Source organism: Leptopilina boulardi, unplaced genomic scaffold (assembly GCF_019393585.1).
Source record: "Leptopilina boulardi isolate dan_hultmark-lab unplaced genomic scaffold, ZJU_Lbou_2.1 LbouV2_80, whole genome shotgun sequence".
Taxonomy (NCBI): Eukaryota; Metazoa; Arthropoda; class Insecta; order Hymenoptera; family Figitidae; genus Leptopilina; species Leptopilina boulardi.
Window position 1 is genome coordinate 212,859 of NW_026138028.1, and position 27,740 is coordinate 240,598.

At 26.9% G+C, this 27,740-nt stretch overlaps 4 protein-coding genes across 4 annotated transcripts; 2 read left to right on the forward strand and 2 right to left on the reverse strand.

Moving 5' to 3' along the window:
* The first annotated feature begins 682 nt into the window (after positions 1–682).
* Positions 683–22,018, forward strand: LOC127290762 (uncharacterized). The gene is made up of 22 exons (XM_051319543.1): positions 683–2,044; positions 3,078–3,215; positions 3,520–3,680; positions 4,437–4,505; positions 4,617–4,726; positions 5,084–5,298; positions 5,383–5,491; positions 5,615–5,709; positions 6,126–6,189; positions 6,273–6,348; positions 6,432–6,656; positions 6,841–6,946; positions 7,054–7,282; positions 7,361–7,483; positions 19,231–19,362; positions 19,455–19,720; positions 19,799–19,913; positions 19,982–20,037; positions 20,115–20,240; positions 20,336–20,665; positions 20,796–21,174; positions 21,307–22,018. Coding segments are annotated over exons 2-22 (3,258 nt in total). The 5' UTR covers positions 683–2,044; positions 3,078–3,213; the 3' UTR covers positions 21,577–22,018.
* Positions 8,903–22,729, reverse strand: LOC127290751 (GPI transamidase component PIG-S). The gene is made up of 9 exons (XM_051319529.1): positions 22,216–22,729; positions 12,565–12,795; positions 11,822–12,019; positions 11,215–11,433; positions 10,891–11,079; positions 10,537–10,672; positions 10,323–10,461; positions 9,722–10,068; positions 8,903–9,147 (listed from the first exon to the last, which is right to left on the reverse strand). The coding sequence occupies exons 1-9, from the start codon at positions 22,262–22,264 to the stop codon at positions 9,057–9,059; spliced, it is 1,599 nt and encodes a 532-aa protein (XP_051175486.1). The 5' UTR covers positions 22,265–22,729; the 3' UTR covers positions 8,903–9,056.
* A 200-nt stretch (positions 22,730–22,929) lies between these two features.
* Positions 22,930–26,135, forward strand: LOC127290748 (exocyst complex component 8). The gene is made up of 8 exons (XM_051319522.1): positions 22,930–23,306; positions 23,507–23,868; positions 23,955–24,257; positions 24,330–24,474; positions 24,537–25,046; positions 25,122–25,252; positions 25,323–25,739; positions 25,798–26,135. The coding sequence occupies exons 1-8, from the start codon at positions 23,252–23,254 to the stop codon at positions 26,002–26,004; spliced, it is 2,130 nt and encodes a 709-aa protein (XP_051175479.1). The 5' UTR covers positions 22,930–23,251; the 3' UTR covers positions 26,005–26,135.
* A 23-nt stretch (positions 26,136–26,158) lies between these two features.
* On the reverse strand, positions 26,159–27,707 carry LOC127290760 (sperm-associated antigen 7 homolog). Its single transcript, XM_051319541.1, has 5 exons — positions 27,474–27,707; positions 27,289–27,356; positions 27,107–27,195; positions 26,683–27,020; positions 26,159–26,566 (listed from the first exon to the last, which is right to left on the reverse strand). Exons 1-5 carry the CDS (start codon positions 27,550–27,552, stop codon positions 26,430–26,432), a joined length of 711 nt encoding a protein of 236 aa, XP_051175498.1. The 5' UTR covers positions 27,553–27,707; the 3' UTR covers positions 26,159–26,429.
* Positions 27,708–27,740: the final 33 nt, after the last annotated feature.

Genomic DNA, 27,740 nt, shown 5'->3' on the forward strand with positions numbered 1-27,740 from the left:
ATTGTTTAAATTAATTCTAAAATTTACAAACTGAACAGTGTATTTAGTATAATTTGGTAATATGAATTGAAAAATAGTGAATGTTTTTGTGTGATACTTTACAAGTATTGTTATTGTCAAGTTTTTCAATCAATTAACTAAATTAACTTTTAGGAAAGTGATATTTTATATACTTAAAATTATATTTGCTTTAAATATACAAGCAAACATTTAAATTTTTTCAATAAACTACAAAAATGTGGAGATAAATTCAGATTTCAGTGAACAAGTTAATATTTTCTGTCATCATTGCAGATGTCAATAATTAAAATCGCAAAAATGTGAAAAAAGTAAATTTTTACGGTATGTGTACAAGTTTATTGCGACTATTATTATTGAATCTTTATTATTTAATAGATTTTAATTTAGATTTTTGTTAAATTTCAAATCAATTTATCACCTTGTTTTTTAGGTTAGAAACTTTGATAGATAAAAAAATGAAAAAAAGTTGTCTCTCATGTCAAGTGACGTTTTACAAATAATACCTATACATGATACGTGAGCAAAGAAGTATTATGATGTTCATGTTTTATTATAGATCTGAGATCAATACCAAATTATAGAGTATCTAAATATGATATAAATATTCATGTTTTTCACAACATGAAATCAACATTTTCTTATTAATTTTGTGAAACATTTCAGTTTTGCGAACGAAGTGATTACTTTTTATCAAGTGAACTATAAATTTCGATAACTATTTTATCTTCTATTGTGATAATTCAAGAAAGAAGAGTTTTTTTTTAACAAAATGGTTCTTTTTTGAAAGTTGCGACGTTAAATTACGAAAGTCATTAATATTCAAATATTGAAAGAAACTCCGATAATGGATGAAGTGATTAACATAAAAGAAATTGCGATACTTCCGCGTGTGAAGTAATATCGTATTTTGGATTTTCATAATTTATAAATAAAAACATTGATTTTATCAATGTCTCCTTGAAATTATAATTTCGGATATGACAATATAGTGAAATATAAAAAAAAAAAAAAGAAAAAACGAAAAATTACAAAATAATAAAAATATTCACTAAATAGTGAATTAAGATTAAGGATCAGGTTTCGTAGTGTTGCCTTGGATTGTTTTTCATTTATTTTTTCTGCGACAAGTCAAAAATTACTATACCATATTTGATCAAAAGTATATGATCGCGCATTGGTTCTTGCGGTTCCGAGAGCCACAGGCAAAACCCGTGTGTGAAGTTCACCGTTTGTGACATCACGCTTCATTGTTGGAGGTTTACGTCATTCTTGAGTCGGAGAACGACTCGCGGAACGCACACGCAGAAAAAAGAGCGAGAGAGAGAGAGAAATAAAAAGTAAGAGAGGAGGAAACCAGCCGCGAAACCATAAAAATTTTGTTGCCGCCTTCGCTGACCTGGTATCAGGATTTTGATCGGCAAATAAAATCAGTGTCAGTGCGGAGTTTGGGTGAATGAGAGTTATAAATTGAAAACAGTTTCAATATTCTCATTATTATTGACTGAAAACAAAAGTTAAATCGTGAACATGTCAACGACGACATTTCACTTAAACGCAACCAAATTCTCAGTGAATAAATTTCGCTATTATTTTTTATAATTGTGTCAAAATAGAAAGAGAGAGAGAAAGCGAAAAAAATTTTAATTTATTTTTATTGTATATTGAAAAAAAATTGAGTGTCAACATAAAAATGTTCATGAAGAGTACATGAGAAAAAGTGTTTTTCCCGTGGGTCGTTCGCACGGAGTCTTTCATTTTAAATATAACGATGTATAAATAAGTATGAGCAATAGCGGGAGTACGCGAGGCTGTCTCGCAAAGATTTTGTGAAGCAATCATACACTCTGATTGGACAACGTGTGAACGTGGCTGTTTCTCGAATTTTTAAAAAACGAGATAAAGAAAAGAAGAAAAAAACGAATTTTAAATTGTGGCAAATGCAGTCGTTAAATTTTAATTTTGTATTGACATCTGCCACATATGTTATTGTTGTGTGGGCATGCTCTGTGGAGGCTCTGCCAAGGTTAGTGACATACTGAAGCGTCTCTGTCGTCTTTGATAATGTCCAAAGAGTTTAATAGCGGTAGACCCTGATTTTTACGACTTTTAATGAATATATATATATATAGTTTGCCGGGTTCAGGGTTTTCAGAATAAATTCAGGGTTATAGGGTCCATGAACGTTGTTCTTTTTATATTTTACATCGAGGCTGCAAAATACAGTCCTTGTTGAATTAAAAAAAAAACTGTAACGTTTCCTTTTTATGCAGATTCTCACAATATATACAATATAAGAAAGAGAATGTTGTTGATTTCACGCATTTGTTATTTATTCAAAGCAGGATTTTATTTACAACGCAATTTTATTTAGTTCGTCGTTAATTAAAAAAAAAAAAAATTGAGAGAAAACAAACACTAAGTCATGTAAATTTTGAAAGAAAAAACAACTCTTATTTAAATTGCAAAATAGTTAAAAAGTGAAAAATAAAATTTATATATTGTTTATTTATAATACTCATATGCAGAGAAAAAATACAGGTGAATTAATAAGTGACTCGTGTATATAATTACTTCCTGGTGGAGTCAAATTTTATTTAAAACATAATTCATTTAAAAAATTCAAAATCGAAAGATTTTCATTAGGAATAAATAATTTCTAATCAAAAATTGTGATTTTGAATTGAACAAAATTTACCAACAAAAGTAATGACTTTCAAAACAATTAGAAATTATATTTTTCCTCGAGATTTTGATTACGAGATATCATCTGTGATTTGATTTAATAAAAAAGAGAATATGAAACTTTGGTATTTTTCCGTTAGCGTCAAATATTATTTTACTTTCACTTTATTTAGATCGATAATGTTTTATCAATACTCACAGCCATTTAGAATGTTTTATTCTATATTTTAAAGCTATTAATTATTATATACTTCTTTTGAAATTTTAATTTTTCAATTTTAATAATTTTGTTAAAATATATTATTAATATTATTTAATAAATTATATTTAAATTTGGTTTTTTAATTTTAAAAAATGTATTTCTATTTGTCCAGGGAAACTTGAAAAATCGATTTTGTCAGTTTGGGAAGTGTCGTCATCAGAATTAATAATTCTCCAGAATTAAACAATGAAATTGAACTGTCGGAATCAATTATTGCAGGATTGTTTACATTGTCGACAACAGTCTTCATGTATGTAGAATAATTTATTTTGTTAACAAGTATTTCAAGAAGTTAGAAATTCTAGTAGAAAATTTTTTTTATCAAAATATTCGATTTTCATATTTATTTTCAAAATAATTTAAAAGAATAAAAATTTTAATTAATTAAAAATTGGAAAAAAATGTTGAAAATCGCTTGAAATATTTTTATTTTTTCTTAACTACTTAAAATATTTATTATTTTATTAAAGCACCATTCGCACAATTTTTTATATTTGTTTTATTTTTTCTGTGTATTTTTGTTAAATTATTTTTTCACACGTTGATGTTTTTAGGCACATTGGATATACGGAATGCTCTGGTTTTCGAGTGAGTCGCAAGTGCATGAAATGTTGCACTGCACAGAAGATTGTCCCAAGATCAGCACTGACGCCTGTACAATGCTTGGAGAATTTTGTATATTTGCTACGGAACTTGCACGCCTCTGCGAGCAAGGGTAAAAATTATTAGTTACAAAATTTATCGAAATCAACAACACTTCTTTCTTTAAAAAAAAAACCTAACGATTGATTGTATGAAAGATGTTTTCGAATAGTATCAGAATTTATGTGAAGAACACAGCTTTTTCTCACTGTGCGGATATGTTGCAGGAAAAAGGCTTTGAACTTCCGGGAGTGATTGTTATGGAAATGTTTTGACAATGTCAAAACGCGGAATGCTGCTTTACATTGCAAAAGGATTTGATATTTCTAAGTACGATATTATTTTTAAATGCACGATTATTCATTTTTTCAATATATTTTTTTAATATTTTATTACATTTTTTGTTTTTTATTAGACGAAGATTTATTTATTATTTTTCTTCTCTCGATTTTGTTTTTTTAATGCAAATTTCGTTTTTTGAATTTAAATAAAGCATGAAGAAAAAGAGGGTGGATTGTCTTTATTACCACACTCTTAGTTAAAAATTAAAAATGAAGAAAATTTTACAAAAAAAAAATAGTTTTTACATATTTAAGAAAAAAAAAATATCAAATCCTCCTGCACAATAGTGATAAATTGTGTCCCATTAGAGTGTGATAATAAAGGAAAGAATATATTCTTATCGTTTTATGTCAAGCACAGAGAAAAATTGATTTGACGATGGATTCTTCTTCATCGTACGCTGTACAATCTATTATAATCGCTGACTATAATGAGACGCGACTATTTTTAATTTATGACTGATTTTTCTTTATTCCCTTTAGAGCAGCTGTTCCTATGAGCACCTCTCAATCATTAATCTGTGATGGAAAGGACACCAATAATAAAACGGGTTCAAGTAAGTTGGCATTGTCATTTTACACATTGATTTTTAATTTGAAAATTGATATAAATTAAAAAAATGAAAGAATGGTTTACGCATATATAGAATAATTTTTGTTTTTTTCAGAAAGAATGGCATGTGAGGTATTTTTGGGTGGATCTTGCAATCCTACAACATGGAGGTCAGAAATAGCGATACCGACACTTCAAAGTTTAGGAATTTCTTATTACAATCCCGTAAGTTGTTTTTCAAATTATAGAAAAAATTAATTTAAAAAAATCAAAATTAAGGTCGTTTACCTGTGACATTATCAGAAGATATTTCTACACATCATAAATGCATAGAAATTGAAAAGAATTTAAAAATCACTTTATTTTCCATTTTTTTGTATTATTTATTGTCATCGGTAGGAATAATGTATTTTCCATTTTTAAACAAATATTCCATTTTTATATTAATAACAAATTTAATAATTTGTTAAAAAAATAAGTATGAAACTAATTTAAAAGAAATAAGATTATTTTTTTTAATTTAATATTTTTTTACGCAAAATGTAGAATAAAATTGTAAAGATTTTTTTAATTTAATTCCAGCAAGTGTCACAATGGGGTCCAGAACTTATTGCTCAGGAATACGAAGCAAAACAGACTGCGCGTGTATTGCTTTTTGTAATAGATAACCAGACTCGTAATACTGCAGGAATGATTGAAGCAGCTCAATTGGCAGCAACGCGCAGAGAATCACTAGTCCTTGTCGTGTATCCTTATCGACAAGGTCAGACTATTCTTGGAGAGACCGTTTCCTCTCAGTAAGATTCAAATAAAAAAAAAAAAGAAAAAACCCCCAAAAAATATTCAAGGAAGCTACATTAAACCAAATTATTTTTTTTTAGAGAATATTATGACCTAATGAATGGGCTGCTAGTACTTCAATTTTTTATGGATAGACAAAGGATACCAATATTTGAAAATGTTTCAATTGCGCTCAATTGTACGTCCAAGGTAAATAAATTTTTTTAATAGAAAAAATTTATTTTTATCAAATGCTATGTAAAATAAATACTTTAACTAAAAAAAAGTAAAAGAAAGTCTAATTTCAATTTATTTGTAAATTGTCAATTACAGATTCTCCGCAAAGCGATAAAAGTGCAAGATCTGCACTCCGAAGATGGAATCAGGCCTACTCGAATCTCACTTAATCAGCACGGAAGCGATGTAGTGTAAGCAAATTTTCTTTTTTCTACATAATTCGAATATTTTTTTAGTTTTATAAAAATCAAACTAATCACATTTTTTATGACGCGAGAAGATCTGGTGACCAATCATTTTTTTCTCTCTTTCTCTCTCTCACCAATTGTGTCTATAAATTCCAAAAATTTGATTAGTCACTAATTGCATTGTCTTTCACGTTACGTTATTGAATGATTCAATTTTTCACGGAAGTATACAATGAATCAGAATAAAAAATGTATAACAAAATCTTTGTCATGTGGATAAATAGATTCTAATGATCTCTGTCGGCAATTATTATCAAATATGTAAAATAACATCTTAATCATATTTTTCTCGAATGGAAAAAGAGAACTTGAAACCAGATAGACAAGTAAACATTGCATTAATTTTTTTTTGCTTTCAGAGCATTAAGAGAGATCTTTCAATCTTTAGACGTTAATGACACAGGGACAGTAAGTCTGAATGATGTAAGTATTGCATTTATTATTAACTTTGATATTTTAATTTTACTTATGAATTTTTTAATTTAATTAAAAATTTTAATTAACAGGCTTTGATGACGTTGCAGTCGAATTCAAAGTGTAATGGATCCGTCTCTGACCATTTTAATTCTGTGAATAAATCGGGTAAAATATTTTAACACTTGGAATTTTTCATTTAAGAATTGATTTAAAGTTTAAGAAAAAAATGTAATTTTTTTACTGTTTAGAAACCGGCGAAGACGTGATACAAAGTTTTTCATTGAACGATGACCCGAAGGAGCAGAGGATAAAATTCGATCAATTTTGTGCGTTAGCGAATGAATGGTCCTGGCGAATGAGGAACAATGGCGTTACCTGTGAAAGTGAGATACCTTCCGTTTGGAGTATTTTAAGTAGGAAGACATCAAAGTTTCTGCGCAGCGCTTTCGTACACCCTTTTAATCGTTTCTTAGGTATTTTTGATTATCCACAACTCATGCGGAAAGTCACAGAAAAAAACGTGACTCCCTAATCGGAAATAGATAAAAAAAAATCACAACCCTCTCATCTCTTTCACTCTGTATTTTTTTTAGTAGTAATCACAAAAAAATATATCTGTCTTTCATTATAAAGAAAGAAAAATCTCAATTGTTCCAGACTGGACCAATTCATTGATGCTGGATTCCGAGAAAAGGGATATGTACATTGGTGTGATCGGCAAAGATCTGTTATGGTTAGAATCTTCAGCAGCACCTTTAATAAAGTCAGTGTTAAATTTACTCAAGTTTCTTTTTTTATCATGTCTACTGATTTTTAATATCATTACTTGATAAATAATATTAAATTCTCATGTTTTTGTTTATTTTTAAGATCGATGGGATTATCTTTTCATCGTCCGAGTTTAAACGAGTACAATATTAGGATATTGTCGCAAGAATTGCAGCATATGAAAAATTCGAGAGTCATTTTGTTAATTGTCCCGCAGCATTCGCGCGGTATTGCCATTATGGCCTTAGCGGCCCATTTAATTGGGCTGCATGCCAACCTTGTCCTTTGTGTTCAAACTCTTCCTGATAATTGCACCGTATCTGGCGAACAGGTATGTAAAAATAAAAAATAACAAAAAAATTCAATGAAATATTAAAAAAAAATGTTGAATTTTAATTTTTCTTTTAAGTTAACGGTGCAAGCCACGAAAGACTACAATAGGGGCAGAATGTACCTGTCGGACTATGCGACGCGCGAAGGTGTACCTGTTTTTCAAAAAGTCGCTGATGCCTTACAACACGCGATACAAATAGTTCAAAATCCCTGCTGACTTAACTTTTGAAACAATGTTTTTTTTATTGTTCACCTAGACGCTTTAATTCGATGACTAATTTATTTTTATTCAAGCGTTAATTTAAGTACAACTCGATGGAAATGCTTTTTACCACCGAATTCTCCTTTTCTCTAGTGTTTCGATTACTTAAATCTCTAAACTAAATTCTAAATTAACTAACAATTAATTAAAATTAGTTGCACTCGATATTTTTTTAAAGTTGTTATCGGTCATTTAAAAAAAATCGAAACAGTAGAAAATGTAGAATTTTTGGGAATTTTGTATCTCCAATTTGTCTACAATTTGAGACCTCTCGCGGTTGTGAGAATATCGATGAAACGTGATATTTTATCGTTATTTTTACACAACTTATAATTATTTTTTTTACTGTTTTTAATTATTCCTCTAAACCGACTCATTTTTTAATTTTTCTGATAAAAATCTGTTTTTAAAGATGACATACTGTGAAAATTTCTTTAAAAAAAGTATTGCTTATTATTTATTTATTTTTTTTTTGTTTTTTTTTAATACTAAAAGGATGTAAAATATTTCACAGACGACCAAAGAGGAACAGAGCGAAAGAGAGCGTGAGAGAAAAAGCAAGAGAGAGAATCAGAGGTCTCACGAACGTAGACGGTCGTTTTTTTAATTGTAACTTTGTCAAGTTTTTATAACCTTTTGGTAAAATGGTTGAGGATTGATTTGATAAATGTGTATATATATATTATTAGCTGTTTCTAACGATCTAATGAGAACTATATATAATTGCAATTCCGAAAAAAGAGTAAAAGGAACGCTGCGCTGTGTGTATGTTTGTATGAGAAAAAGAGAGAATGAAAGAATGAAAATAAAACTCAAGTTATGACTGAGAAACGCGAAAAATTTTAAATCATCCAGAATAAAAAAAATACCTTCTGGAAAAAATAGAAAATAAGGGATAATGAAAGAAAGAAAGCAAAGAAAAAGTGAGAGAAAGTGGAACGATTCAAATCTCAAATACGATTGATGCTCAGAGAATTAATTAATAAAAATTAATTTCATTCTCGTCGAATCAACGTAATCGTCAGCTCAAGAAACATTTTAATTGTATTTTTTTTCTCGAAATAATTTCACGTAACAACACTTCATACCACCGTTAATTTAAAAAAAAAAAATAAAAAAATCATTAATTTATATAATTTTTCGTATTTTCTTATTTAGGTATGCGATTTACGTATTTAATTTAAATAAATTAAATAACAAAACTATTTTTATCAAAATCATAGGAAATCATAGCTCAATGTTATTATTTATTCGGTTAAATAAAATTTAATCTAATTTTAACTGAAAAATAAAGATTCCCCTTTACGATCTTAATTTTTTGATAATGTAAGAGAAACAATAATGAGTTTCATAAAGTAATACAAAAATTGCGTAACTTTTTATATTCTTTGGCTTACATTAGTCAATTAATGTACATTGAATACTGTAACCATAAATTATTATCATTATCATTTCGCAAGCACCATTTTCACAATGAGTACCTATTTGTAAATTTGTAAGCAATTTTTTTTTATCTTGGAAAATAGTATTGTCTTATATTTTTAAGCGATAACAAGACGGGAATCATAACTGGAAGAAAGAGAGGTATATAGACAGCATATCTGAAACAAATATTCGAGACATTTTAATTTTTTCTAATATTAAACTTTCCATACGAAAATTAGATAAAAAAATCCAAACAAATGAAAATTAAAAAATAAATTAAACGTATGAAAATTTAATCGAAATATAATTAAAGTTAATTAAATTCTTTTGATTTTGAAAAAAAATAAAAAATTAAAATGTTGAATATTTTGATAATTAAATTTTCAAAGCGATGATTAAATATTAAAACAATTTTTCATTTTTTCTAATTAAATTAATTTAGCTTAATAGACGCTCTGATAATTTAATTTTTAATATATTTATTGTAAGAATCAATTTAATTCTCACTCTAAAATATATATTAAAATAATTAATAAATTTTAATATTATCTATGATCTAAAATATTTTTTAGATATTGAATATCTAAAAACTCAATGCAGAGAGAAACTCAAAATATTTATAAAATAATAAAATATTTATCATTATTTAATATATTAAATAATAAAACTGATAGAATATTTTCTCAAATAATTAAAAAAAAAATGTTTCAATTACGATATAAAGAGAATGTATGTAAGGAAAAAACTTACTTTTGGTCGTCAGGAAAATATAAAAGTGCAAGAAGCGAAGGATCAGTGAACGCAGCTTCAGCAGTTGCAAATGCTTCTTTGCTTTTCAAAAATCCATCACGTAAATTTCCACTCTGTAATAATGCTGATGATTCCTCGACAAAATTGAGAGCATTTTTTATTCTATTGCCAACGGTCTCGGTTATAACGATATTACTAATTTCCTCGAGAAGTTGTGCCAGTGATTGTAGCGTCAATTTTGCCGATGTCAATTGCTCAACAGCACGAACTCGCAAAAGTGTATCTAATTCCCATTCGCGGGGCTTGAATCCAAATAAAGGAACAACTGCCGCACCGGGAATTGGAGTCTGCGCAAAACATAATTTAAAAAAAATTATTCTATACATTTTCAAAATAAATACAATTAATATGAATAATGCGCTGACAAAAGAAAAAAAATATCGTTTTTCTTTTTGCAGAAAATATTTGACATAATTAATTAATTATAATTATTTTTTAATAATTAAATAATTTTATAAGCAATAACAAAGTTATGTAAAGATTAAATTTACTCATTTATTTCTGCAAAAAGAAAAATTATTTTTAAAAATAAAAATCTCACCGGGTCGGGTATTCCAAGCAAAAGCCTTAATTGTGCAAAGAAAACGCCAATGACAGTAGCATCATTGGGTGTTATTTCAACAGGTTTTGTACTTATACAAGCGTCAACAGGCGGATTAATAATTACAACACCACCCCATCTTAAAAAATAAATACTCATTATTTAATTTGTTTTCTAATATAACATTTAAATATTTATTTTTATTTATTTTTACCTGGGCGAGTGAAAAGCTTCGATATTGACAGTTTGTGCTCGATGTCCGTTTCGAGAATATATATGTAAGGGTCCTTCTTCGCAAGGAACCACGTACGCTACTAAATTTATACACGGATGCAAACTGACCTGCGATGCTGAAAATGCATTTTTTCACAAACGTAATTAATAATTATAAATATAAATGTCTTTTTTGCTAAAACTTCATTATCATTCGATAACAATTTCGATAAAATAAAAAGAGTTCGTGAATGTGAAATTTTAAATTGTTATTAATTATTTTTTAAAAATTATTTCATTAAGTTAAAAGAATTAAAAAAAACTTGCCATAGTTGTAAAAAAATAATTGACCTACCTAATTTTTTCTCCAATGGAGTAATTAACTGTGGAAGAATATCCTCTGACAATGCGAAATGTCTTCCAAGAATACTGCTATCGTAGACCTCTTTTGGTTTGACATTTAATGGCACCAGATACAACCATTGTGATTTAATGTGAAAATCAGCAACTAACGATATCTCATTCAAGAACGGTTGCAGATAAACTAAAATTAAAAAAATTAATATTATTCATCTCTATAATTAAGTTTAGTAAAAAAAAACGTGAAATTTACATGGTGCAACTAATAAAGATTTAATTAGTAGCAATTTTTTTTTTAATACGATTACAAGAATTTCACCATCAGCAATAGTCGGCAGACTCCAATTGACCTTTAACTTCTCTGGATCAGGATTCACCAGTGTAAGTAGAACATCATAAGCTGGACTAGTGGGAAATCTTCTTCTATTTTCTTTGTCTAAACTATATTCCGTAGGATGTGTCAAGGCATTTTTTGTCAATGCCAATGATTTATCACGTAAAATCCATTTTGATACGATTTCTGTCACTTTTTTCACATCTTGGAAAAAATATTAAATTTCATTGTATTATTTTGGTAATAATAATAATAATAAATTAATATTCCATTTATCTATTTAATAAAAATTATAAATCAAATCTGTAAATTAAATATGGGACATAGTCAATTGCCGGAGGTTGAAGTACATTAAAGTGGCAATTGAAAATTAATTGTATATCTTTAAATAGCAGATAATGAAAAAAGAAAAAAGAATATATTGAATGCGGACGGCTATTGCACCCATCCTTCAATTAAATATAATTTGTACTCAATTTTCTTATGTCACTTAATTACAAATTTAAACAAAGAGCTCGATTGTTTAATATAATTTCCTAAAATTCAGATAAAAATAATAATAATTTTGTATCGAAATAAAATTAAATGTTACCTGTATCAGGTGCAAAGAAAACAGTACGATTTGAACCGACTAGAATTTCTTCATTGAGATTTAGCGCCTCCAATAGTAGAAGATTTCCCATTTTGAGATTAAAAGAATATGCAATTGTTTCCAATTCATTTGTCGTGAAGGCAGACGACATTAAATTTCTTGAAACCACCTCAAATCTCACGCGCAGAGAATAAATTTCTATAACAGATTTAAATTTTTGTGAAATTAATCTATTATTATCAATTATATAAATTATTAATTCGTTTGGTGGTTGTAAAATTTGATTTTTAAAATTCCTAGACTTATTTTCTATTCTCTCTGATTAGAAATTTTGTTAGTTTTAAATTAAATTAATTTTAGTAATTTAATTAGAGTAATTTAAATAAATTATTCCGAGAAATTTGAGAAGGATCAGAAGTTATAAACAGTATTTCGCGAAACCATTTAATGACGTAATATCGAAAGATTGATGTCAAAGTCATTTGTCCCTCCAATTGATAGTATAACATCATGGACGACTATAAATTATAATTCCATTTTAATGTCACATTAGACCGTACAATATTTTCGTATTCGCAATATGATATTTATATACCAATGATCACTTAACTTTCAATCTTAATAATTAATCTTGCATTACAACTTTTTTGAAATGATATTAATTTTTTCAATTGACAAGATAATTTTTCAAATTAATCAGAGGAAAAATAAATTTTTTTTAATTTCTTTTTTTCTTCTATTACCAGAATCTTCAAAGAAGCTCTTTATTTCTTGAGCTAATTGTTCGGCTCGTTCTTTGCTGAGAGCAGCGACAATGATATCTGTCTGAATCTTCGTTTCATGATGGGAAAGAGCCGCAATTCCCGAATAAGGAAGTGGAACTCGCGGAACTGCCGTTGTGTACCACCAAAGAGGAATTCCAACTCCAAGAAGAAGAACCGCAAACGAAATACTGGCATAAGTTCGATATTTTTCTGAAAATAAAGAAAAATTTGTATAAATATTTTTTACAGCAATTTTTTGCGTTATTCTATATATTTTTTTTATTCCATTAAGACAAAATTTTTAGTATTCTCACAAAAACTAAAAATTCATTCTACGCATTTATAGTCTCTTCAATCTGAGATAAATCTTTTCTTAAAAAATATTTAAAAATATCCTCAAGTTTCGCCTAACAGCCTTTCCTTTCTTTCTATTCTAATTTAAAATTCTGACATAAATTTTTGTTCAAATTAATTATTGTACAATATTAAAATAATTAAATATTGTACAATTAATTAATAAAATAAATTTTTGAGATTAAATTTGATAAAATAATTTTGCGGATAACTAATTAAATAAACAAATTAAAAAATTTAATTGAAACTTTACTAAATATTGGCGAAAATTTTTATTAAAAAAAAAGGCAAAATAAAATTCTGTTAGTTTAAAGCGTAACTTGACCTGTGACATAAAATATGTAAATAAACTAAATTGGAAATGCCTCAAACAAAACTGGAACATTACAAAAGTCTTTCATATCGAATTTTTTCATTAAACATAAGAAATTTTTCACGATTATCACGAAAATTACATACCTACGTGTCTGTGATAATGAATTTTTGTATTTAAAAAAAAAACTGATTTGCTAATTGAAGAAAACTCATGAACGATAATCTTTTGTTGAATAAAAGGAAAAAAAACCTTTATCTCATGTGATAAAACGTATTCATTAATTAAAAAATCATAAAAGAAATAAGAAAAACGTGATCATTAATCAAAACATCATAAAATAAAAATTTTGTCCATAAAAATTACAAAAATTAAAAAATTTTCTATTTTAAGAAAAGGAAAAAAAAAATTACAAATATTTTTTTCTACCAAGGGGATCAATGTTCTTTAACTTCTATTAGCCAACGGCGTTAAAACGTAAAACAATTTGTTTTTTCGATGTCAAATTTTCTTTAAACATTAAATAGAGATAGTGAAAATAACATAGAGGAAAATGGTAAATGTTTTTCAAAGAAAAATAAAGAAAAAAAGAATTGTCCCCTCTCTTCTAGATTCGAAAAGAGGATACAAAAATAGACACGCTGACCCTCTATTATAAAATCCAGCGGAACTTTCGTGTGGAGAATGAGAATAATTTTGACCGTCATACAAGTCGGAGTTAATATAATAATGCACAATTGCACACCTAGTTTAATGTGTGTGCAGAGTTCACTTGAACTCGATCCAACTTAGATACTTAAATTCCTGTCATATTCGTTGAATTAATTCAGCCTTCCGGTAATTTTTCTTGTAGTGTGTGGATTTTGTATTTATATTAATTTTAATTATCTTGTGAAAAAAGGGACAACAAAGATTAGTTCGTGCGTACAATTTTTTTTTTTTCAACTCAAACAATTGACGAAAATATGTTTTATGTGAAGTTTCAAGTGATCAGTTTAAACACGAGAGAGACGACAAGATTTCAAGGAATAACTTTGGCATCGAGCAATGACCGTGAAAATGTCACAAATCCTTGGCTAACTCGTTCTTATGCATTGTAAGTATATGTACCGTTTAAAATCAAATTACTAATCGACAATCACTGATTATATTTGATTGATTCGCACCGTCACAAATTACGTTGATGAAGTTCATAACGTTTTTGATTTAGAAGAAAATAAATTTTATTATTACTATTTTAATAAATATACAAAAAAAATTATTCTGTAAATTACTTTTGTTTAATTTAAAATTTATTCAATTAAACTTAACCCTTTGCCGTGTGGCGGAAAATAGATTCTCACGTTCATTTTTTTTTGTCGTTTTTTGTGATCATTTTATTGTTCTATTTGGGTTATTTTTTGTTTTAACGAACTCGGGTTTTTAGACAAAACAAAAAATTTAAAGTAAAAAATGTTGATATATATCAGATAAATATATACTAGATAATAGTTACACAGAAGTACGATTACTAGTAGAAAATGATTATAATAATCAATGTAATTGATGAAAATTGCAAAATCATAATATAAAATAAAATGTGTGGCGAAAAAAAAATTATAAAAACTAAATTAAATATTCTGATTGCCAAATCCCATATTTCTATTGTAAATAAAACTTTCGTCTACTTAAAAGATAATTTTTAATTCTTAAGCTTTTTTGCTTTTACTTAAATTATTCTGATCTAGTTAAAAATAATCTAGATAAAAAAAAAGTTTATTGGAGTAGAATAAATTTTTTTTTTTATCAAAATATCAAACATTTGGATTAATTTGAAAAATGATATCAAAATTTATATAGGTGAAAGCTTTTCCTTAAAAATGTATTAAAATTTCTTAATTTTCAATTATCAATTTAATTTCATTATTTTTATTATAGAAAATTTTTAAATGATTATAAAAATGAAAATAATTATTTATGAAAAATAAATAAAAGAAAATTAAAAAAAAACAGAAAAAAATTAAATTCGATAGCAATTTTAATATCAAGAGCAAAAAATTTTTTTTTCGTTTAAAGATGAATTAATAATTTTTCTTCACTTAAATGGTAAAGTGAACAGTTTAATGCTGATATATATTGAAATGTTTTTATATGCGTAATATGCGTTTCAATTTTACATAACAAACGTTTTCTTTCATAATCAAAAAACTAAGACACAATCAATGAACATCTGCTTCTGGCACTATTCTTTCAATATTTATTAAAAAATTCCAATAAATGAACAATTTTCAAAATGTTACAATGAAATTTTTTCATTAAAAATGCGTAAAAATTTTCGGAAAAAAATTGAAATATAAAAAATATTAATTATAATAATACAGATAAAAAGTAAATAAATGCAAAATTTAAGGATTTAATTAAACACAATAAAACCGATTCAAGAATTAAAGTTTTTAAAGAGGAGGGAGACAGTGAGTTAAGAAAAGAGGGGCAAGTTTCAATCATACGTAAGTGGTTTTCAAGTATAATTCTCAGTTCACGATGAACATCTGAAAAAGAAACTTGACAAACTTTAAAATTTGTAGGAAGAATTATAAATTTGAAAAAAAAAAAATTTTAAGTGAAATGTTCATGTTAATGTAAATTGCCTCCCTCCCAAAAAAACATCATACAGTGAAAATTTTTGTCTTCAAAAATTTGAAATTGTGTCATTACTTTATATTCCTACAGTGCTTTTATTTTTATTTTTAAATTATTTTATTTATAATTATTTAGTTAATTACCAAGCATTTTCAAACGACTATTAATTCACATTTTGAATTAAGTAAATAATTTAAAAATTATTAATTTTCATTGAATAAATTTTTTTTAGTGTTTTTACTAACTAGTAAACAAAATATAAAAGAAATGTTTACTGAAAATTAATTCTGACAAAAATTTGTTTTTTATTTTTTTAAAAATTGCTTGAGGATTGTTATTTGAATTGTGTCAATAAACTCTACTATTATTTCCTCATTTACTTTGCAGGTAGCAATAATAATTTATTTTGGAGGATATTGTAACTTTAATCAATTAGAATACACACTAGATATGAAGGTAAGTAATCACACGAGTTCATTATTTTTTTTCCATTTTAAAGTTCATCGACATAAATTTAACTTGCAAATTATTCAATTTATAATTGTATCAAATTAAAATTTCTTTTTTTTATTCACACTATTATTACATTACTATTTTATTTATTTCTAAATAAAAAATTATTAATCCTTTTTTAATTTTATTATTTTGATTGATTTAAAATGTTAGTGGGGAAAATTGAATTTATATGAATTTCACCAAATTGATAAGAATAATTCTCAATAAATAAATATTGTAGAAGATATTTTTCATGAATGATTCTGTATGTTGGCGTAAATATAATCAATTTATTTAAGATATGACGTTAAAGGGAAAATTCATATTTTTCATATTTAATTTTGATACAAGCGGCAATTGAAGAAAATTCCTTTAGTTTTTCAAATACAAATCAATTGTATACGTATTGTTATCAATTTATTGACACGTTTATATTGATACATATAATATAGGTATATATTATGTATAAAAAAAAAGTATTTCGAGAAGCTTTTATTTTATTATGAATTTCCAAAAATATTCACAATTTAAAAAAGTCCAATAAAATTTATTATTTTCTTGTGTTTTTTTGCCAAATTATTTATGATTATTGGAGTTAATATTTCAATTAATAAAAAAAAACCAATAAAAATAAATAAATTTAGATAGAATATATTATCCAGCAAGTCATTTTGTATATTGATAAAAGACTAGATACAATTACGTTATTATAGGATTATTGAAGGAAGTGATAAAGATTTGTTTTATGATCAATCATAAACTTTTTATCAGTCTCTAACTAATAGGATAGAAAAAAAAATTTGAATACACAAATTCTCCCTTAATTAAAAAAAAAATTAATTACAAAAGTATTATTCTTTAATTTAAAAAATTTTTTCTGTCAAAATATATTTTGTGATTAATTTTAAATACAGAATTTCATAGTAAACAATTTATTAATATTTAATTGCATAATCTTCATTGCGCGTTAAAGGAAATTATAAACTCTATAAATAAGAAAAAAATTCTACAATCTTGAAAGATGTATACATTTTATATACCAAGTTTTGATTAAAAAAATTTTGTTGCCTCAGCTAAAATTAAAATTTTTTAATTTTGACACAGTCAAAAAAAATGTTTAATTATATTAACTAAGTGTTTTGTTATCATTTATCAAAGTAGAAATATTTTTCTAAGTGTCAGAAAAAGAAAATTCCACTAAGAGAAATTTTGCCTTTAGTGTTTCACTAATTATAATAATTATAATTCTATTTAAATTTTTTAAAATTTAAATTAGAGAAAAAAAATTAGTTTTAAAATTTTATTTAAAAAAAAAATACCCACATGCAAACTTTTTCTATCGTATAATTGAATTTTTTCTGATTTTAGTAACCTAAATAGGGGCTGATTTGAATCAGGATGCATTCGAAGTCAGAGGACTTCGATCCGGAAGTAGCGGAAACAAATAATGGAGGGTTAGTTAAATATGAAACTGCACATATACGCACTAAATAATGGCACTTGTGCAGCTGCATGTAGAATAATAATAGATCACATTTATTCATATATTACACTTGTCCAATTCTACCACTTGTTAAATCTCCTATAAACCAATTAAACTCACATCCATTAAATCAAAAACCGCTGATATAAACCGCATTATTAGTTTGTTCTCACTTACAATTAAAATTCAACACAATTGTTTATAACGAATATTATGATCCTTATACGTGAAATATACATCAACAATCAAGTAATTTAATCTGATGAATTAGATTTCGACTTTAATAATTCCTTATGTCCAATTAACATTATTGTCTTATGTAATATGTATAATTAACGTGTTTTGTAAATTTGTGTAATTGATCACTGTCGTTAAAAAAAGAATTTTTGCAAAAAAATTTTTCACATTCTGAAAACTTAAATATTGAAATTGTATTCATATGCAATAAATCATTTAAACTTCCCGGCCTTTAAAATATTTCACACTGAGATTTTTCCAATTTTTTAAAATACAAATTATTAATTTTTTCTGATTTAAATAAACTATTTTCAGGGTGCGACACAAAATTTTTAAATACTGATAATTTTATTGTTTAATTTTAATTTTTTTAATAAATGACAATAAAATTTGTAGAGATAAATAAATAATTATGAAACTGAAATAAAATTGAATTTTTTTTTTTATTTAAATTTTTAGTTCTACTTTGTAGCTACTGTTTTATAATCATTGCTCACATTGCAAACTTATTTTGTATTCCTATTGTGCACCATGTATTTGTCAACTTCAATTTAAAGTCATAAAGTCATTAAAGTCATTTACGCACAAAACTTTTCTGATTGATTATGCATTTCCGAAAGTTATGATCACTCTTTCAGATTGACATTTTTTTTATATATTTAAAAGTGATTTTTTTAAATTGAAAACAGTTATGTTAATACTATATTTTTATCGAAGCCGATACATTTTATATACTGTTATTTTGCAAAAAAAGTTAATATTGTCAATTGACTTCCGTCAACGATGAGAATAAAAAGACAAGAAAATAAAAAAGTCATTAAGATAGATCATAAAAGTTGAATGTATGTACATAATGAAGTTGTAAAAAATTTTGTAAACACCTATATTAAAAAAAATAGTTGACAAGAAAACAAATTTGAATTAGAAACAAGATTTTACCGTCAACATTATTTTTTTGTGTTTAAAAAATTTTTTTTTTCCGGTATTATCTTCAATTACAAAATAAGTATGCAAATTTTTTAAATTTTTACAATTATGTAAAAATTGAGTAAACATTTTAAAAATGTTGTCAAAAAAATTTATATTCGAGAATTAATTAGAGAAGAATTATTAATTAGAAAAAATGTGTTATTTTTCCAGAAAGGTTCCTTTACCAACCCTTAATACACCCTTTCATGTACTTTTAATTAAATTTTTTGGAGTTTATTGGAAATCAACAATTGTAATACTATGGCCACTTTTATTACTTCCAATTATTATTTTCAACAATGCAGAGGTAAATGTTTTAAAATAAAAATTTAATAAACTAGGAGTCAAATGAAAATTTATCCAATTTTCTAAATATTAATTTTTTTTTTTAATAAATAGATGTTTCGGTGCCTTTATATTGTGCTAATAATGGCACTATTTTGGGTGACGGAAGTGGTACCATTGCCAATAACAGGATTAATACCTGTTACATTATATCCTCTGATGGGTATACTTAGTACAAGTGAAACATGCGATTGTTATATCAATGACACTACCATGATGTTTTTTGGGAGTTTGGTCCTGGCAGTTGCCATTGAAAATTCAGGATTGCATATGCGAGTTGCATTATTAATAATTAAAACAATCGGATGTAGTCATAGGAAGTAAGTTTTCTTTTCGCGATCAATTATATAATCAACTTTGTAATTTTTTTTATATATTTTTTTTTTTGAATTTTTCAGATTAAGTTTAGGTTTATTTTGCGTGACAATGTTTATTTCAATGTGGATTTCAAATACTGCAGCTACTGCAATGATGATTCCAATAGTAGAAACAGTTCTCCTCGAATTAGAGGCGGTAAGTAATGGAAAAAAATTTCGCGAAAAGGAAAAAAAGTGAAAATAAATAATTAAATTAATTTTCAGCAAGGACTAGGGAATATGTTTTATCATGAAAATGATAACGAACATGATGCCGAACCGTGAGTAATTTTAAATAAATTTCGAATTTATTTCAATTTACTTTTGCCACACGAAAAAAATGAATTTCTTTTTTTAGTACAAAAAGGCCAACAAAAACGACAATGGTTTATTATTTAACCGCTGCTTACGCTTCGACTCTTGGTGGAATTGGTACAATGGTTGGAAGTGGGACAAATTTGACAATGAAAGGAATTTTTGAAGAGTTCGTGTGATTTATAAAATTTATACAAAAATAATATCAAATACCCCCAAAAAAAATTTCTATGCATATAATTTTTTTATGATGATATTTTACAGACGATTTCCCGATAGTTCTGGAATAAATTTTGCAGCCTGGATGCTGTACGCTGTACCAGTGATGCTGCTAATGGGATTCTTAGTATGGCTATGGTTGCAAGTAATGTATATGGGCCTTTTTAGGCCAAAAAGTAAAGAAGCTCGTGACATAGATATTGGAAAACAAGGCGAACAGGTGGCAGCAAAAGTAATTGAAGAAAGATACAGAGAACTTGGACCAATTACGTGGCATGAATCGTGTGTTGGAATAATTTTTCTCTGTGTTGTTTTTCTTTGGTTTTTCAGAAAACCTGAATTTGTTCCCGGTTGGCCAAGTTTCGTTACAGAAAAGTAAGTAAAAAAAAGCGACAAAAAAATTCATTAAGAAATTATAGAAAAAAATTTTCCCATAGAAAGAAATTTTCGAAGAAAATAAATATAATTCAAATAAATAGAATTTTAGAAAAATAATTTTTTTTAGGAAAGTAAAAGACTCAACGGCGGCAATAACTGCCATTATTCTGCTGTTTGCACTTCCGGCCAAATTAGATTTTCTTAGTGCATTTAATAAAGATCCCAGTAAACGACCAACGAAACCCTCACCGGGAATGATAAATTGGAAAGTTATTCATCAAAAAATGCATTGGAGTTTAATTTTTGTTCTTGGTGGTGGATTTGCCATAGCCACTGGTAGTACGAAATCTGGACTATCCAAATGGCTTGGAGAATCTCTAACTGGGCTTAGTTCATTGAACGTTGTAGCAATTTTATTTATGGTATGCCTCTTCTCTGGAACAGTCACTGAACTGACGTCAAATGTGGCTGTGGCAACAATCATTTTACCAGTATTAGCAGAAATGGTAATTCTTCGAATCAAAATATTTTTTTCAACTAAATTAATTTTAATTAAATTGTAATTTAATCTATTTTTTTAAATATAATTATTATAATAATATTTCTTAACATTTAACGAAATTTTATTTCTATTTCAGAGTGTAGCTGTTAAAATTCATCCTCTTTATTTAATGTTACCAGCAGCACTTTGCTGTTCATTTTCATTTCATCTTCCTGTGGGAACTCCACCAAATGCTATTGCCAGTGCTGCTGGCCATATAAAAACAAAGGATTTCGTAATTGCTGGCATTGGTCCTAGTATTATAACGATTGTCATTACGACATTGTCATTTTCTACTTGGGGAGTGTATGTTTTTAATCTTAACGAATTTCCGGAATGGGCTTCCCACAAACACATTGGCAATTAAATTATTTATTTGTTTTTATTTGTCTATTTATATTATAGTCTCTCTTTTTTTTTAAATGTGCCGATTACTACAAGTTTTATAATATTTTATGTTTGTCATTTTTCTCTTTTTTAATAACAATTTTAAAAATAATTTATATAACAGATTTTTATCCAAAAATTTGATGTATTTTTTATTTTTTAAAATTTTGAAATCACATTCATCACTTAAAATATTTACTATTGTTGCCGTTAAATAGAAAAACACTATAAACAGTATTTTGATTTAATCAGAATACGAGATGTGATGAAAGTAATAAAAATAAGATCATTGTTAATGAATCATGTGATATTAAAACGTGTTCGTCTAAATGCAAATTACAACGCGTTGTTAAATTTCTAATAGATAATATTTTATATACATTTAATAGAAAGCGATTAAATAAAAATTTTAATCATACAAATGATGTGTTTTTATTTTTTGTGTTTTAATTAAGTAATTTAATGTTTAAAAAATGTATTATTAATATTATTAACGCTTTATTAAATTGCAATTAAAATCACTGATGATAATGGAAAAATATATTCAATGACGAATAAAAAAATTAAAATAAAATTATAATAAAAATGTGTACACAAGTATTTTAAAATAATTACTTACCATCTGTAGCAGTGTCGTGACCTACAGCATCTTCTTGTGAATTAGACATTTTGTAAAATATTAAAATAACAATTTCACAAAATCAATTACTAATTTTGTATACTTCTGCGGCATGAATGACCTAACCTCAAAACGTCCAAACTTTAACACTCCGAGTTAGGAATATAATAGACATAAATACTAATTTTTTCACCAAGAAACGAAATTGTAACAATAAACTGAATTTTATTTGATACTGACAATATTTTTAGAAACTAAACTGCAAGTAATAGAAAATTAAGAAAATTAAAAGAACTCACGGACATATTTGAAAAGATTGAAAACTTTCTATTACTACTGTGTAATTTATTATAAAACTTCTAACTGAACTAATACTATCAATACTGAACAACATAATAATTGTTAATTATCACTCGTATAAATAATTACAACAAAATAAATAAATTTTTACAAAACATCATGAATACATTTGACAGTTGTTGATACGGGGGGATGGGCTGTAACTAAAGCTGTGTTTCCATGTCGCCGGTCGCATTACGTAGTTTGTCCAGAATTCAAATTATAATTTGAATATTATAGTATATTTATACAAATTACATAACAAAACACAATTAAATGACAAAATATATATTGTTTATTATATAAACTTTAATTTTACTATTTAAGACTTTAATTCTTTTACTAAATAAATTCACGCCGAATGTTGGACAACTTAAGACTAAAGCCAAGTTTTCAATAATACAGTGCTGCCAATACAGTAAAAAACCGAGATGGTAACACTGAATGTTCTATTTTCTATTTACTGTATATAAATGCATATGTCATAACAAATAAAAAATTAAAATATATTCTATTTTGTATTAATGGGTGCCATGTAGAAATTTGTTTGTCTGGATTGTGCAAAACGAAAGAAAATCTGAGAAGAAGAAATGATAAAAAAGAAAATAGGTGTGAAGGTTGATTTATGCAAATTATACGTGTACTTCTTGTAAAATAATATTCATCAAAATTTCTACTTCTTTCGGCGAAAAAAACCATGACCGACCCACTAGCTAAGAGTTTTGCATCAGAAAGCTTTAATCCAGAAAAATGTAAGTATTTTTTTATTGTATTTGCATAAAACGATGTAAAATAAAAAAATTGTGGCTACATAATTTATCAAAAATTGATTCTAGAAAATATATTTCTCAAGAAGAATTGAAAACAATTCTTGTATATAGAATTAGTACTATAATATTAATATAATTGTAATTAGTATAATTACAAATTTGTTTTTCATAAAAATTAACAGTCGTCAAAGATCTCAGTGCTCAATGTGTGGGAGCCGATGAATTACGAAAACAACGAGCAAGAATTCAGGAACTAGCAGACAGTACATCTGCACAGCTCAAACGAAATGTTTATCAAAATTATATGCAATTTATTGAAACAGCAAAGGAGATATCGCATTTAGAAAGTGAAATGTATCAATTATCACAACTTCTTAGTGAACAACGTACTTTATTAAGTTCTCTAGGAACTACTGGAACAACCGGAATTGTTTTTGATGGTGCATTCGATGCATTTCAAGAAAATGCAAACGATTTAATTACAAAAGAAGACGAGCAAAAGGAAAAATTAATACAACTATTAGAGAATGTTGAAGGCGCTTCGGTTCGTTAAAAATAACAAATTTCTATTTTCAAATTTTGTTTAAACTAAAAATAATTGAAAAGTAAAAAAATATATAATTATTTCAGAGTCTAGTTGAAACACCGGGTCGAGTGTGTCTTCATGAAGGATCTTTATTGGAATTGGATCCTTTGGAGGGAACTCCATTAAAAAGGGTTCACGCTTATTTGTTCAATGATGTTTTAATGGTTGCATCTTGGTTGGCTACTGGTGCTAGACGAGGTCCTCCTAAATATAAGATGCAGGCAGTTTATGATATACAAAGTTTGGCAATAGTTAATGTCAGGGATCTTGGTACTGTAAAGTTGGCTTTTAAACTTTTAGCTTTTCCCGATACGAGAGTTTTTCAGTGTGCGACTGCAACGAGCAAGGTTCATTTTTTTTATCTGTTAATTTAAAGTTTATTTTTAAAGAAAATTCATTTGTATATATTTTCATTGCAGAAAGAGTGGCTAGAAAAGTGTGAACAAGCAAAGAAAGCTAAATTGTCCGAAGAAGCACAATCGGAGTCGACGAAAGTTGATAAAGTTAAAAAGGAAGATCAATTATTATCCTCTCGTTCAATGTCATTGGAATCAACGACTATTGGTAAATAATTTTTACTTAATTAAAAAGATATAATTTTGAAACATGCATTTTATTTTTAAAAGGTGGCGATGATAACGAAAATGTTGAATATGAACCACTTCCTGAATGGGTTGTCGAAGTTCCCGAGGATTTGGATTCGTGTATTGCACAACGTCACTTTGAGGAAGCCTATCATTTATTGGAGAAAGCGAGAAATTATTTAGAAAATGCTCATTCTACATCACATTTGACTGAAATGAAAACGAAAATCAACGAAAGGGCTAATTCATTGGTTGATGTTCTTACAAAAGAATTAGAATTGAGTGCCGAGGCAAAATCATTACAAGGTGGCGGTTTGCGAAGTGCAAGACGCGCTGTTAGAATTCTTATACAACTTGATAGAAGTGCTCAAGCTTGTCAGTTGTATTTAAAATTATGTAGTGCAGCCCTCAAGGCTCGATTGAAACGAGTTAAACGCGAGGGTGCCACTGTGCCTTATATTAAGCAATTAAGTGCTATTGCTTTTAGCAATATTGTTGAAATGTCGCGAGAATTTTTGAAAATTTTTCCCAATTACACGAATTGTACTTCAGGTATATGAAAATTTCTTTTTAATTTTATTTTTCTCTCTAAATACTTTTATATCTAATTTTTAATTATTTTTGCAGCTTTACTTGTTTGGTGTAGTCATGAAATAAAACATCTTACCTCACATCTAATTAAACAAATGTTCATTCCTCAAGTTTCAATAAGCACTCTAGTTGAATGCATCGTTGCAGTTAGAAGTCATTGCGATCAAGTAAGTTCGTAATTTTAAAATTCTTTTTCAATTTGAATTCTTTTTTTAAATTTATTATTGATCATTTCAGTTATCCCAGTTGGGCATGGATTTTCGTTACCAATTGGACGGACAATTTCGAACACCATTAGCAAAAGCTTTGCAGGACGCGGGCGAAAAATATGTCGATGCAGTGAAACTTCGTGCATCAGATGACACGTGGCGTCCTTCGAATCTTCAAACAAGTCAAAATTTAAATAAACTTTTAACGGAATTAGATGATCTTGGAATTCCCGTACCATCGAGTTGCTTAACTAGTGACTGTTGGATTTCGTTAACAACAAATACTTTAGCGTTTTCAAGATTGTATATAGGATTATTAGAAGACTGCCTTAGTGTAACAACACCAGAACTTATTTCAACTGTCGAAAATGTTCTCACTTCTGTTATGAGAGCACAAGTGCAACATCTCACTGCTTCACTCTCAAATCCACGACTCAAACAAGAGGTATTGTATTTATTTAATTTTCATTTAATTTCAAAATTTTAATTTTTAACAATTACAGAAACAATTGGTGCAAGGAAATGCGTCATACGTTCGAGAAGTGATAATTGAACGTGCTCTTGAGCTTTATAAAAGTGTTACGAGGCAAAAATTCATTAAACTAATTACACTGAAAGAACAAATAATACTTGGCCCATTAACTCCAAATAAACCAAAGCCTGCCCCAAGAACTTCAGTTCAAAAATACTCGACAACCGAATACATTTAATATCGTGAAATGATATTGGAAATGTTATATGGAATGTCAAGAAAATTAAATCATTATCTTCCGTATATATATATGTTAATGTAATCTATTGTATATATGAATTAATGAGAAATAAATCAAACCTAATTTAATTACATCATTAATTAACGCACAATCCGAGAAAACAAATTTACTTCACTAAAAGAAGGTATACTTAATTTTAATACACTAATTAATTAATTTTGTTAATTAAGAAAGTATTTAAGTTTACGCATTTTATTAACTGAATTTTCTTAATTAACTAAATTAATTTAAAAAACGATTGCTAGTTAAAGAAGTTACGTTAACGATCAAGTATTTGCTACTAATTTAGATAAAAGCTTATATACTGATGCAAATACTTTTTTTTATAATTTCATAGAAAAATGAATAATAAATTAATACTTTCAAGAATTTTTCATCATTTTGTCTCCTTCTTTTGAATTACTTTGTTCGTTTGCAGACTCCAATTTTCGTTTCTTTGCACGAATGTCATTTAAAGTTTGCTCTATACTCCTTTGATCTTTTTTGTTTTCGCTCGGAACTGAAAAAGAAATAGATTATAAAATTAATTTAATTAAATACATTACATAAATAAATATTCTACTAAATAAATAAAATTAAAAAATAATCGTAATATTTTTTGGTAAATTTTCTTACCACATCCGTAACTACTATTTGCTTCGGTTTTTCTAGCAGCTTCGAGAGCAGCTTCTTTGCCAATTAAATGTTGATATTTATCCTTATAAAAACTATTGGGCACAAAATTGTTTCTCTCTTTTCGTGTTTTAACTTCTTCGAGTTTCTCTTTGGCTAATTGTTCTCTTTCCTCTTGCAGTCTTTTTCCCACTTGTTCATTCCATTCTTCCCCTTTTCGTAGAGTATTTATTTGATCCTCAGAAGGAGCATGTTCTCTTTTAAAAAGTATCATATACCTATCGACACCTTCTTCTCCAAATGAATACGCCCAAATATTCGCTTCTTCGGCAACGTCGTGACTAAAAATGATATTAAATAATTTATTTGATTTTTAATAATAATAATAATAATAAGTAACTGAATTTTTTCTTTGCAATTGACGTACATTATAGTCCGAAAAACTTTGTCCATTGGCGGAAATTTGTATTCTTTTGCTGAATCATCTTTAAGAAATTTGTTTAGCCGCGCCTCAACCTAAATAATTTTTATTTACCCATTATTTAATTATAATTAACGATCTTTGCAATTAAGAGAATCGTATTGTATAAATCAAAAAATTTTTCTTACCTCTTCTCGAAAATTCTTAAGTTTTTCTGCCTCAGCCTTTTTATATCTTTCATGTTCCTCTTTTTGCTCTGCAATAAACAAAATTTCAGAAGTAAAATATTTGTTACTTCAAAATATCAATTTACGAGGTTATAGGTATTTTATTTAAAAAAAGAATTAAAATATTTAGGTATATAAAAACTTACTCTTAATTAAAGCCTTTTGTTTGTCACTAATACTTGGAGGTTTGTCCATCGAATTAAGAATCGAATCAAGGAGATCCATGATTTTAATTAATTATATAAAATTGTAATGATAGAGATCGTAATTATATAAATCATACAATTGACAATTACATTAAGTATGACAAATCACAATAATGATCAAAACATTAAACAATTTGCAAATTATCAGCAAAAAATTTCCTGGCACTTTGACAATAACAATAATCAATTTTCTAGGTTAGGTAAACT

Excerpts from the sequence above, each read along its gene's own strand:
- LOC127290762 (XM_051319543.1), top strand. Across the intron at positions 7,484-19,230 it reads TACAACACGCGATACAAATA|GTTCCTTTACCAACCCTTAA; the intron begins GTTCAAAATCCC and ends TTTTCCAGAAAG. Across the intron at positions 20,038-20,114 it reads AACGAACATGATGCCGAACC|TACAAAAAGGCCAACAAAAA; the intron begins GTGAGTAATTTT and ends TTCTTTTTTTAG.
- LOC127290751 (XM_051319529.1), bottom strand. The coding sequence starts at position 22,264 with ATGTCTAATTCACAAGAAGATGCTGTAGGTCACGACACTGCTACAGAT. Across the intron at positions 11,434-11,821 it reads TTTCTTTGCACCTGATACAG|ATGTGAAAAAAGTGACAGAA; the intron begins GTAACATTTAAT and ends ATTTTTTCCAAG. Across the intron at positions 9,148-9,721 it reads TATTTTCCTGACGACCAAAA|ATATGCTGTCTATATACCTC; the intron begins GTAAGTTTTTTC and ends TATTTGTTTCAG.
- LOC127290748 (XM_051319522.1), top strand. The coding sequence starts at position 23,252 with ATGACCGACCCACTAGCTAAGAGTTTTGCATCAGAAAGCTTTAATCCA. Across the intron at positions 24,258-24,329 it reads GTGCGACTGCAACGAGCAAG|AAAGAGTGGCTAGAAAAGTG; the intron begins GTTCATTTTTTT and ends TTTTCATTGCAG. Across the intron at positions 25,047-25,121 it reads TTACACGAATTGTACTTCAG|CTTTACTTGTTTGGTGTAGT; the intron begins GTATATGAAAAT and ends TTATTTTTGCAG.
- LOC127290760 (XM_051319541.1), bottom strand. The coding sequence starts at position 27,552 with ATGGATCTCCTTGATTCGATTCTTAATTCGATGGACAAACCTCCAAGT. Across the intron at positions 27,196-27,288 it reads TTAAGAATTTTCGAGAAGAG|GTTGAGGCGCGGCTAAACAA; the intron begins GTAAGAAAAATT and ends AAAATTATTTAG. Across the intron at positions 26,567-26,682 it reads AAATAGTAGTTACGGATGTG|TTCCGAGCGAAAACAAAAAA; the intron begins GTAAGAAAATTT and ends TTTCTTTTTCAG.